The sequence below is a fragment of the Hypanus sabinus genome, chromosome 15, assembly GCF_030144855.1.
Source record: "Hypanus sabinus isolate sHypSab1 chromosome 15, sHypSab1.hap1, whole genome shotgun sequence".
Lineage (NCBI taxonomy): Eukaryota > Metazoa > Chordata > Chondrichthyes > Myliobatiformes > Dasyatidae > Hypanus > Hypanus sabinus.
The window spans coordinates 13,109,916-13,122,726 of NC_082720.1; the positions used below are offsets into that span (position 1 = coordinate 13,109,916).

General features: G+C 41.7%; 1 protein-coding gene across 4 annotated transcripts in view; it reads right to left on the bottom strand.

Annotated features, from left to right (window-relative positions):
- The window catches only part of LOC132405305 (sodium-dependent phosphate transport protein 2A-like), a 57,434-nt gene that overhangs the window by 3,601 nt on the left and 41,022 nt on the right, over window positions 1-12,811 (bottom strand). The window contains exon 13 of one of the 4 annotated variants that reach the window (XM_059990005.1): window positions 1,454-6,744. The exons of 2 other annotated variants lie outside the window; for them this stretch is intronic. In XM_059990005.1, coding sequence (XP_059845988.1) covers window positions 6,604-6,744 — 141 coding nt within the window. In that variant the 3' untranslated portion in view covers window positions 1,454-6,603. Of the gene's footprint in view, window positions 1-1,453; window positions 7,508-12,811 lie in introns of those variants that run through there. One more of the 4 variants, XM_059990004.1, reaches the window with a different exon arrangement.

Consider the following 12,811-nt stretch of genomic DNA (forward strand, 5'->3'; position numbering starts at 1 on the left):
ACCTCTCAGGGTACACCTGTTAATAGTGTACCTACTTATGAAATGATTTATCTGATTATGATACAATCGTATGAATACCATTGATGTTTGCATAACTCGAAGTGAATCTTTGATTGCTTAATACTTAACATAGATACTGCAAGATTTCTGCCTCTGAATTTTCAAAGGTATTGATTCTAAGTATGTGATTTAGAAACGAACTTGATGAGTGCATGGAATGGGCTGCCGGCGGTGGTGGTGGAGGCGGATACGATAGGGTCTTTTAAGAAACTCCTGGATAGGTGCATGGAGCTTAGAAAAATAGAGGGCTGTGGGTAGTTCTAAAGTAAGGATATGTTCGGCACAGCTTTGTGGGCTGAAGGGCCTGTATTGAGCTGCAGATTTTCTATGTTTCTATGTTGGATTACAGTATAAAATCGTTATTTTTCTCGTAGATTAATCTTTCCTGTGCTTGTTTACATTTCTCTATAATAACCTATACACATGTAATTGTTCAGTGAATTTTCCAGTACTTTTAGTATAGCTGATTCTGTATTTTTCTAGAAGCTTCTTAGTTTTTCTGTAGCAGGTGTCATGCTACTTGAATGTGGCTATTGCATAGTTTAATTGTTATCACTGGAATGTCTTATCTTCCTAGTCTGAGATAATTTTGTATAAGACAACCACAATTTCTTTGTTCTTATGGCACTCAATAAGGCTTCGAAAGAACCTTTGGATAAAAATTAGCAGAACCAACACCTAATTTAAGTATTGCTCTCCCTCCCCAGGCCCTTTCCACTGGAACCATACGAGATCTAGCAGCCGAATGTCCCACATATACTGCATCAAACAAGCCTCAAAACAACCCTTCCAGGTGCTTGCACCTCCTCCAATCTTGTTTATTGGACTCAGTTCTCTCGATGTGGCCTCCTCTACCTCAGTGAGACTAAGCACAGACTGGGCAACTGTTTTCTGCAAACTTGCACTCTGTCCTCACCCTTATGATAGGGGCAGAATAGAGGGGCATCCTTTTAGAATGGCGATGAGGAGAAATTTTCTTTAGCCAGTGAGTGGTGAATCAGTGGAATTTGTTGACATGGACAGCTGTGGTGGCTAATCTACTGGGTATATTTAAGGCAGAGGTTGATAGATTTTTAATTGGTCAGGGCATGAAGGGATACGGGGAGACAACAGCTGATTGGGGCTGACAGAGAAAATGGATCAGCCATGATAAAATGGCAGAGCAGACACAATGGGCCAAATGACCAAATTCTGCTCCTATATCTTATGGTCTAAACTCAAACACCCACAGGACACTGATTGTGTCAAATAAAGAACATGCAAACTGCCCGCAGACAGCACCTAAGTCCAGAATCGAATTGGACATGTTGCTGGAGCTGTGAGGCAGGATTTCTACTTGATGTGCTACTATGCTGTCTGGGAACATGGGGATCAATTTTCCAAACCTCAGCACTTTTTATAAAGGGTAAATAAATTTATTTTTTTATAAAGAATACAGTGTGTTGCGAAATAAATGTACATAGTCATACAAAGATTCAGACTAGATGTATTTCAATATTCTTCCTCGGCCACTTGTGATTCCATTCATTCCTTTAAATTATCATATTATAAACACTAAATACAGCCAAAAAAACACAATTCCTTTTAAAAATACTCGGCTGATTTCCCCTTCTGGATATTACACATTGCTTTCATTGGGTTGTTCACATTGAATATTAGCACCTATTCTACCTTCAAAAGCAAAGCACAGAAGTTTTCAATTACTCCAATCTAATGCCTGAATTTATTGTGTCTAATCTACCTCTAACACTAAATGCTGCAAATTACAATGCAGCTGTTGAAGGGTGTCAGGTAATTTGGCAATATTGCATTATAATGAATGACAGAACCAGAAATAGATACGGTGTACATCAAATTACACATTATAAAGATGTTGTCTTAAATCATTCATTGGTCCATTGTCCAGTATTATATTGACATGTGGATAGAGAAAAAAATAATCTGTATTTATAAAGTGGCTTTCATGTTTTCAGGACAAGATTTTCATGGCCAGTGCCATATTTCTAATGTGATACCACTGCTGGAATGAATTAAACCAACAGCCAGTACTAAGTTGACATGAGCGATGAATCTCTACTACTTGTGTGTGTGAAGGGATAAATGTTGTTTAGGCTGGGGAGAGCTTGCCAACCCTTGGACAAAGAATGGTGTGGGCTCATTTATTATCCATGTGGGGTGAGGTTGAGGAGATTAGGAAAAGGCATTTTGATATTCAATCAAAAGACAGCATCTTCAACTAGAAAATAAAGCTTCAGGATTGAGAGCTGCCTGAGGGCACGATAAATGTGGCTATTCCTATGGCTTATTGTATACTTCTGCTCATACCAGCTGAGGGCACAAAAGTGATTTTGAGGAAATGCATAAGGTTACAAATGCTAAAAGGCCTATTTGCAAACTTTCTCAAAGAACAAGGTCCTTCTGGGGAGCTTGTTCTGACTTTCTCCCCATCTCTACTCTCCTCACTGTGCATGCCCTATCTTGTACGTTAGCAGATGGTTCAGTCGCTGATATCACCCTCAATAATTAAAATCTTATTTCCTAAAGGTTTTGAACTTTATTAAGGTATCAGCCAAAGGGCAAAAGGAACCTTGACACCAAATGCATACTTTTCATTAAGTCATTAATGAACCTGTTAGGAAACACCTCTAATTCCTCTCTGATCGGGAATTTAAAGGTAAGCTGCTTGAGCAAAGTATTGGATGAGGAGTGCTGTTTTCATTGGAGGAGAAACTATAAGTGCATTCCCCAGCCTCCATGGCCAATATACTCACCCTTCCCAGGATGTGCCACAGTAGCACCACAAGCAAGACAAGTCGTCTGGGGAAATTGAAATCCTCCATTGATTGTGGAGGCTGAAGATGGATCTGCACTTACCTTTGGGGCCTCTAGTCTGCAGCAACGGCTCTAGATATTTTCCAGCTCTGATATCCTCCTACAGTGCAGATCCTACAGTGATATCTATCTAGTCGTGTCTGGACTGGCAATGGAGGAAGGACCTACTTGGTTAAATGGTGAGTACCAGTGCCTGTAGAGTTCATGACCTCAGAGTGAAGGGATTAAAGTATTAATTCCTACCTCAAACCCACAATGGAAATGTTTCATATCAGAGTCAAGAAAAGAATTTGATCAAAATCGCGACCACGATTAAATAAATACTATTTAATCTTTTGGGTGTTTTCTATAAAGCAAGTGGGTGCCAATGGGGAGTTCAACAAGTACAGGGAGCGATTGAGTGACTGATGGACCTTGCTTCAGGAAAGACCATTGCTCTAGATGTTTGGATGTTGTTGTTGTTCCTTTCTGCACATGTGATGCATCAGGTGGCAACCTTACTGTTTCCTTAGCATTTTTTGAGTTGCTACCTTGACGCTAAACCCCATCCAGATGGAAAGCATGGTCGCATTTGAATCCATAACAACTTGCCTCACAGTTCAGGGTAATGCCACTATGCCACTGGCCAGGCTAAGATGCTTGGATGACCAGTTTATTCTTTGTAGAAGATGGGAGACAAGTGAGATGCTCAAGCTTGAAGAGAAGGTTTTTTAACTTTGTGTTAATATTATTAACCATACATGTAAGTTTTTGTTCATTTATCCATTTTCATAATCTGAGTTTCTTTGGCTAAATCAGGTTTTATTGTACATCTTTAATGACTCATGAGGTACCATCATTAACCACTTCAGAATTTCTGGTGACAAAGCCCTCGCAGTGATTCTGGGGAGAGAGTTCCATGACTAGGACCCAGAAATGATGAAGGACAGGCAATATAGCAACAGTTCAGAACAGGGGTGGAATGAGATGGGAGCATATAGAATTGCAAGCCTTCTCCTTTTTAAAGGAAATGGTTGTGGATTTGGGAGGTGCTGTTGGTGCAATCTGGTAGAAAGAAATCTATAATAAAATTCTCAAAGGAAAGTGTGCACAATATTTTATGAACCTTGAAGGGTGCATGTAGAAGGCTAATAATTTGTTGGATCTATCAGGAATATACAACAAACTTCTGAAGCTCCTCAAGATATTTTTACCAATGTTTTTTTCATTTTGTTCAACACTAAGGTTTTTGTTAACAATAATGTCTTTAAATTCTGTTTTGTTGTCCTGATTCTTATGCAATTACCTTCAGGTTGTGCTGGTTAGCTATGTGATGCCAGGAAACTAACACGTCAGGGACGAGTGAACAGCACAACAGGCGCTGACTGGAAACAGGGAATATGCTTTTTCATCTCTGCCTAAACTCCATTCAATGGCAGTAGATCAGTTTTCAAGTAGCACCCATGTCCAGCTGCAGTTCTATCCCATTTAAGTCCATTGAAAGGTTTGTAAAATACTGCTAAATTCTGGTAGTGCTAAACACAGATACACAATGTTTGCAAAGCACTACTGGTCCTTCCTACACATGAATAAAGAATATTTTTGAATGAGAAAAATTTGAAGTTTATTTATTAGATGTATCGCGGTATTATTGATGAATTAAGTTTAATGGGACCAGTCAATGCTTGTGAGGATGTGAAATGTATGGCAGTGTCACAGAACCTAACAGTTTGATAAGTTGCTGAGTGAAGTGCCTCACATCCAGCTTGAACACATATGGGTTAACATTCTAGTATAGTACTGTGGAAGGTATGGTATTGAAACATAGGCTGGTCCAGCAACCTTGGTAAAGAACTCATAGCACTACTTCAGGAATCATAGAGACGTATAGCACAGAAACAGGTCTTTTTACCCTCTGTGCCAATTAAAATCCTGTCAGTACTAATTCTATTCACTAGTAATTGGTCTGTAGCACTCTACACTTTGTCATTTAAGGATGGGCTGGTAGTTCTTCCAAGGACAAGACCAACATTTGATCTTCTGCAACCATCATTTAAATACACATCCAACCTAATTCTGAAGACCACTGCTGGGGCATAATGCCTGCCTGACCAGATCAAAAATGTGAATTCTCCAGGTAATTTCAACATAAGAAACAATGTAAATGGAAGTGTTATTAAGATCTGTTTGACATTGTGTCAACATGTTCTTTTCATATCGGCGTTGGTATACGCTTAATCTAGCATAGACCTGAAAACTTCAAGGAGATAATTTGGAAGTTATTGTTCTTCATTATGGTAGTTAATTGTTACCTCAGAAAGTCAGGTCAGCCAGAAAGAAGCTAATCAAGAGCTGGGTTTGGTTTCACTGTGATAAGCTTTCACATTCACCTGCTGCCTGTAGCTTGTCGGAAAAGATGCCTCCCTTTGACAGATTATTGTTCAGATGGTGTAAGTCGAATCTCCATCACTTCAGTGGGGGGGGGGGGAAGGTGGAATTGCATCATCAGATGTTTGTATGTATTCAGGATGATTTGTAGAATATCTACTCAATTGAAATTCAGTGGTTTATTGTTCCATATATCATAATGGCACCAAGTAAAAGATAGAAAGACTTCAAACAAAAGCCTCTATATCTGTATAAAGTACAAAAATTGCTGACAATATATGTAACAATATTCAAACAGGCATATAGGACTGGACTGATTAATGTAAAACTGCTCAGGAAAGGCAAGTATTTATATCCCTCAACATTTTCAAGAGAATGCAGAGTACTTCAAGAAAAAGAACTTAATTTATTGGTCCAATGTATGTCAGACTTGAAGTGATTCTGACTCATTGAAAAGATTCTTGCCTGAAGGGAATTGGATGGTTGAGTGAACAAATTGGTATGCCTGACCCCATTTCCTATTATACCAGTCACTTGCTTAATGAAGAGGGAATTGGAAACATGATAAATTAGGCCACTTGCCTTATTGATTTCTGACAAGCAAGACATTATACTGGAAGGAGAGCCTTGAAAAGAAGGCAGTCCAATGTTTATCTATTGTTTAGAAAGGACTATTATCCAATGTTGTCCTTCTCAGACAATTTCTAGCCTGTAATCAGAACTGTCTCAGATGGGGATCTGTTACCATAGACTGAAAAGTGTGAAAAGATGGGTGACTTAACCTGGGCATTGAACTCACTTGTATCAAAAATGTTTGACTATTTAGTGCGAGTGAAGGATCATAACATTGGGAGGAATAAATGAACATCAATTGAGGAAGTCAGACCTGAAATTACTCCTAATACTCCACTCAATTTTCTTAATAGATTAATACTTCCAGCATAGGGTTGATGGATGAGTCCTACCTATTGCATACAATATCCCTTTTTCCCCAATAGCAACCATCTCTTGCTCTCTTCCCATGTTTTTGATATCAGCCTAATCAGTTCAATGAGAGTTGACATGAGCTGGAATGGGTGGGTAGTCTGCAAGTACTTGCAGATGTAGTTACGTCACGAGTGTTAGAAGTTAATATCAGCTGGTTACCAGAATCATCCTGGAGTCTTAGGGAATTATGGGTTAATCTCCTGTGAACAACCAGAAAAGTCATCGGGAGATTAAAGCGTTGAATTATGTGGTTACATTAATTTCCTTTGAATATTTGTTTACTATTTGTGAAAATAAACATTGGAAGTGACAGAAAACAGTCTTTTAGATAGGGGAGGGATAGCTGGAAGCACTTGCTTATGAGCAGCCAATCAGCCAGATGTTCTCTGGATCTGTCAACGTTCCCTGATTTGTTCTTTTAACAGAAGCATTTGAGTGTGATGAGTAGCAGATGTATGTTCTTCTAATGATTTGACAGTCACTTCCAGGTGAATTCATCTGGAAGAGAAGAACAAATGGCCTATAAAGAGTAAGGGTGTATTTGTATTGTCTAAGATAAGACTTGGTAGGCAAAGGGTGGTCAGAAAAGGGGGTGGGAGAAAGATAAGGAAAAGGAGGAGGACAGAAAGAAGGAAGGACTCTGTAATTCATGAAAATATTAAAGGAAACTGGGAAAGTCAGTGTGGTGCTACAGCTTTGTGATGTCCAGCACTGGCAATCTGTTTAATATGGGTGATGAGGCTCCAATGGAAATATCCTCCAGGTAGGCAATGGTTGGATTGTCACAGGCTGTCTTCACCTTCATCTGTGATGATAGCTCAGTGTGGCTGGTGCTCTCCCGTATTTCTCTCTTGTCTGCACAAATGCAGTGGTCTGTGCAGCAGAGAGCAGCATTGGTTATTACACGGTCCATGGGCTTCAAGGAATGCATCCAGATAGGGAGGAAGTCCCATGACTGGAGTTTTTTAGGCAGATACCTGGGACTGCGCGCCTGCAAGACGTTGGTGATGCCAATGAAGATGAGTATGCCCACAAATGGGGCACCTACGCCTATCAGAACCTGCCAACCAGCCATGGAGAGGCCAAAGATTAGCGAAGGGAGGAGCAGGAAGCAGATGATCAGATATAAAACAGCAAACCAACGGTACTTGGCAGTTCGTTCTCCCAAGATTTTTGCCATGCGGATAGGGAAGCGGGTGATTGGAATTGGGTACCAAAGTATTATCCCGGCAATATTGAAAAAGAAATGGGAAAGGGCAATCTGAAAAGCAAAACAAAATGAATATAATTTGTTGTCAGTACAACTAAAGCCACAATTAAATCAGTTAAAGTTGTTACTGTGAATAGTACTTCCATTATGGAGAAAGGCTGCAATATATAGCAAACTACATAACAATAATAAGGCCTGGTGTTAAAATTACCCTTATTGTGGGTAGTGGTGGGGGTACCACGATGGAGTTGATGGACACGTAAGAGAGAGTAGGTTACAGGTAATATGTGAGGGAATGAGATTGATGAGAATGTGGAGACAGCCAGGATAAACTCAATGGGCCAAATGGCCTCTTTAGTGTTGTAAGAAGATTAGAATATTATGTGAGGGTTCATGACCTGAAGTTTAGGATGGAAAAGGGTTAGCTATTATTTTGTTGTTTTTTTCTGATCTTTCTTTATATAATTTTAAAATTAATTTCTTTAATATATTTTTAATCATTATTTGCCATAATGTTGGCGGAGGCCATTTGACCTATCAACTCCATAATGACTGGCACTAGTCCCACTCCTCCTTCCTTATTTCCTCACCGCAGTTTATTCTCTCACCTGCCCTTCAATTCCCCTATGCAACTTACCTATTTTAGGTGGTAATTTACAGTGGGCAATAAACCTACTACCTCATCTTTGGGATTTGAAGGAAACTAGAGCACCTGGTGGAAACTCACAAAGGACACAGAAAGAACATAAAGATTTTGCACAAACAACACTGGAGATTTGGATTGATCTCAGGACAATGGAGATGCAAAGCTTCTCCACTGTGCTTCCCCACTGGATTGACTAGTTTATTTCAATCGTTCAAACATGCAATCCTCTACATCCCTTAGAGTTTAGAGTTTATCAGCTTTAAAGGTCAAGAAATCATGAACAAAATCATTTTTTTTAAAATTCAGAACAATAAGATTGCAAATGAACGGCTGATTTTAGGAGCCAAGGCAGTTTTTACCACTCGGGGTAAAAGAGAGGCAAGACTGCACTGGTGCGTGACGTCAGCCAGTAGAACGTGAAAGGTTTGAAAAGAAGACTGTCATATCCAACGGTCAGCGTTCGGAGTGGGTAGTGGAGTGAGAGGCAGCAGAGTGATAGGGCTTTGGATCAACGGGCTTAGGCGGTAACGGGACGAGGTGAGGTAGGTTTATCGGTGTTATTTGCGGAAAGAAGGAAGTACGTGTGTGAGGCCAGCATTCTGTGCTCGGTGTCAGATGTGGGAGTTCCTGGAGTCTCCCAGCCTCCTGGATGGCCATATCTGCACCCAGTGTGTTGAGCTGCAGCTCCTGAGGGACCGAGTTAGGGAACTGGAGATGCAGCTCAATGACCTTTGCCTGGTCAGGAAGAGCGAAGAGGTGATAGAGAGGAATTACAGGCAGGTGGTCACACTAGGGCCATGGGAGACAGACAAGTGGGTCACAGTCAGGAGGGGAAAAGGGAAGAGTCAGGTACTAGAGAGTACCCCTGTGGACGTACCCCTTGACAATAAGTACTTCTGTTTGAGTACTGCTGGAGGCGGGGGGGGGGGGGGTGGTGTGGACAGCCTACCTGGGGGAAGTGACAGTGGTCGTGCCTCTGGCACAGAGTCTGGTCCTGTGGCTCAGAAGGGTAGGGAATGGAAGAGGAAGGCAGTAGTGATAGGGGACTCTATAGTCAGGGGTTCAGACAGGCTATTCTGTGGACGCAGGAAAGAAACTCGGATGGTAGTTTGCCTCCCAGGTGCCAGGGTCTGGGATGCTTCAGATCGCGTCCAAGATATCCTGCAGTGGGGGGGGGGGGAACAGCCAGAGGTCGTGGTACATATTTTTACCAATGGCATAGGTAGGAAAAGGGAAGAGGTCCTGAAAAAAGACTACAAGGAGTTAGAAAGGAAGTTAGGAAGCAGGACCGCAAAGGTAATAATCTCAGGATAACTGCCTGTGCCATACAACAGTAAGAATTGGAATAAAATGAGGTGGAATATAAATGTGTGGCTGAGGGATTGGAACAGAGGGCAGGGATTCAGATTTCTGGATCATTGGGACCTCTTTTGGGGCAGGTGTGACCTGTACAATACAGATGGGTTGCACTTGGGGGAGGGAGAGGGAGGTTCCAGGGAGATCAATATCCTGGCCGGGAAGTTTGTTAAGGCTACTGGGGAGAGTTTAAACTACAATTGTTGGGGGATGGGAACTGAACTGAAGAGACTGGGGAAGAGGAGGTTGGCACACAAATAGAGAAAGCTTGTAGACAGTACAACAGGGAGGATAGGCAGGTGACAGAGAAGGGACGCATTTGAGATACGTCTATTTTAACGCAAGGACTGTTGTGAACAAAGCAGATGAGCTTAGAGCATGGATCAGTAACTGGAGATGTGAAGTGGTGGCCATTACAGAGACTTGATGGCTCAAAGACAGGAATGGTTACTTCAAGTGCCGGGTTTTAGATGTTTCAGAAAGGACAGGGAGGGAGGCAAAAGTGGTGGGGGTGTGGCACTGTTAATCAGAGATAGTGTCATGGCTGCAGAAATGGTGGATGCCACGGAGGGATTGGAGGTCAGGAAAAGGAAGGGGTCAATAACTTTACTGGGTGTTTTTTATAGGCCGCCCAATAGTAACAGGGATATTGAGGAGCAGATAGAGAAACAGATCCTGGAAAGGTGTAATAATAACAGAGTTGTCGTGATGGGAGATTTTAATTTCCCAAATATCGATTGGCATCTCCCTAGAACAAGGGGTTTAGATGGGGTGGAGTTTGTTAGGTGTGTTCAGAAGGTTTCTTGACACAATATGTAGATAAACCCACAAGAGGAGATGCTGTACTCTATTTGGTATTGGGAAATGAACCTGGTCAGGTGTCAGATCTCTAGTGGGAGAGCATTTTGGAGATAGTGATCATAATTCTATCTCCTTTAGAATAGCATTGGAGAGAGATAGGAACAGACAAGTTGGAGTAAGGAGAATTATGAGGCTATCAGGCAGGAAATTGGAAGCTTAAATTGGAAACAGAAGTTCTCAGGGAAAAGTACAGGAGAAATGTGGCAAATGTTCAGGGGATATTTGTGTGGAGATCTGCATAGGTACATTCCAATGAGACAGGGAAGTTATGGTAGGGTACAGGAACCATGGTGTACAATGGCTGTAATAAATCTAGTCAAGAAGAAAAGAAAAGCTTACAAAATGTTCAGAGATCTAGGTAATTTTAGAGATCTAGAAGATTATAAGGCTAGTAGGAAGGAGCTTAAGAAGGAAATTGGGAGAACTAGAAAGGGCCATGAGAAGGCCTTGGCGGGCAGGATTAAGGAAAACCACAAGGTATTCTGCAAGTATTTGAAGTGCAGGAGGATAAGAGGTGAAAGAATGTGACTGTGGGAAAGTGTGTATGGAACCAGAGGAAATAGCAGAGATACTTAATGAATACTTTACTTCAGTATCCACTATGAAAAAGGATTTTAGTGATTGTAGTGATGACCTGCAGCAGACTGAAAAGCTTGAACATGTAGATATTAAGAAAGAGGATGTGCTGGAGCTTTTGGAAAGCATCAAGTTGGGTAAGTCACCTGGACCACATGAGATGTATACCAGGCTACTGTGGGAGGCGAGGGAGGAGATTACTGAGCCTCTGGCGATGATCTTTGTATCATCAATTGGGACAGGAGAGGTTCCGGAGGATTGGAGGGTTGCAGATGTTGTTCCTTTGTTCAAGAAAGCGAGTACAGATAGCCCAGGAAATTATAGACCAGTGAGCTGATGGAGAAGATCCTGAGAGGCAGGATTTATGAACATTTAGAGAAATATAATATGATTAGGAATAGTCAGCATGGCTTTGTCAAGGGCAGATCGTGCCTTACGAGCCTGATTGAATTTTTTGAGGATGTGACTAAACACATTGATGAAGGAAGAGCAGTAGATGTAGTGTATATGGATTTCAGCAAGGCATTTGATAAGGTATCCCATGCAAAGCTTATTGAGAAAGTAAGGAGGCATGGGGACCAAGGGGGACTTTGCTTTGTGGATCTTGAACTGGCTTGCCCACAGAAGGCAAAGAGTGGCTGTAGATGCGTCATATTCTGCATAGAGGTCGGTCACCAGAGGTGTGCCTCAGGGATCTATTCTGGGACCATTACACTTCATGATTTTTATAAATGACCTGGATGAGGATGTGGAGGGATGGGTTAGTAAGTTTGCTGATGACACAAAGGTTGGGAGTGTTGTGGATAGTGTGGAGGGCTGTCAGAGGTTACAACGGCACATTGATAGGATGCAAAACTGGGCTAAGAAGTGGCAGATGGAGTTCAATCCAGTTAAGTGTGAAGTGGTTCATTTTGGTAGGTCAAATATGATGGCAGAATATAGTATTAATGGTAAGACTCTTGGCAGTGTGGAGGATCAGAGGGATCTTGGGGCCCGAGTCCATAGGACGCTCAAAGCAGCTGTGTAGGTTGAGTCTGTGGCTAAGAAGGTGTACAGTGTATTGGCCTTCATCAATCGTGGAATTGAATTTAGGAGCTGAGAGGTAATGTTGTAGCTATATAGGACCCTGGTCATACCCCACTTTGAGTATTGTGCTCAGTTCTGGTCCCCTCACTACAGGAAGGATGTGGAAACCATAGAAAGGGTGCAGAGGAGATTTACAGGGATGTTGCCTGGATTGGGGAGGATGTCTTATGAGTTTAGGCTGAATGAACTCGGCCTTTTCTCCTTGGAGCGACAGATGATGAGAGTTGACCTGATAGAGGTGTATAAGATGATGAGAAGCATTGATCATGTGGATGGTTCAGAGGCATTTTCCCAGGGCTGAAATGGTTGTCACAGGTTTAAGGTGCTAGGGAGTAGGTATAGAGGAGATGTCAGGGGTAAGTTTTTTACTCAGAGAGTGGTGAGTGCATGGAATGGGCTGCCAGCAACGATGGTGGAGGCGGATACGATAGGGTCTTTTAAGAGACTTTTGGATAGGTACATGGAGCTTAGTAAAATAGAGGGCTATAGGTAAGCCTAGAAATTTCTAAGGTAGGGACATGTTCGGCACAACTTTGTGGGCTGAAGGGCCTGCATTGTGCTGTAAGTTTTCTCTGTTTTAAGACATACTCAAAATTGGACATTCATTCAGTTACATTCATTTCCTCAAGCAAGTCGAAATAAGTGAGCCACTCTAATACATAGAACTGAAGAACTACGTGTACTAAAGCAAGTTATCCCATCACCACTGTTGGTCAGAAATATTTAGGGATTGGGTGTGATAATCTCACATGTATCTGCACTCCAGTGCTCAATACCCACAAAGGATCACAAATAAATGTTGCCTATTGTATAAGGTGCCAGAACATAAT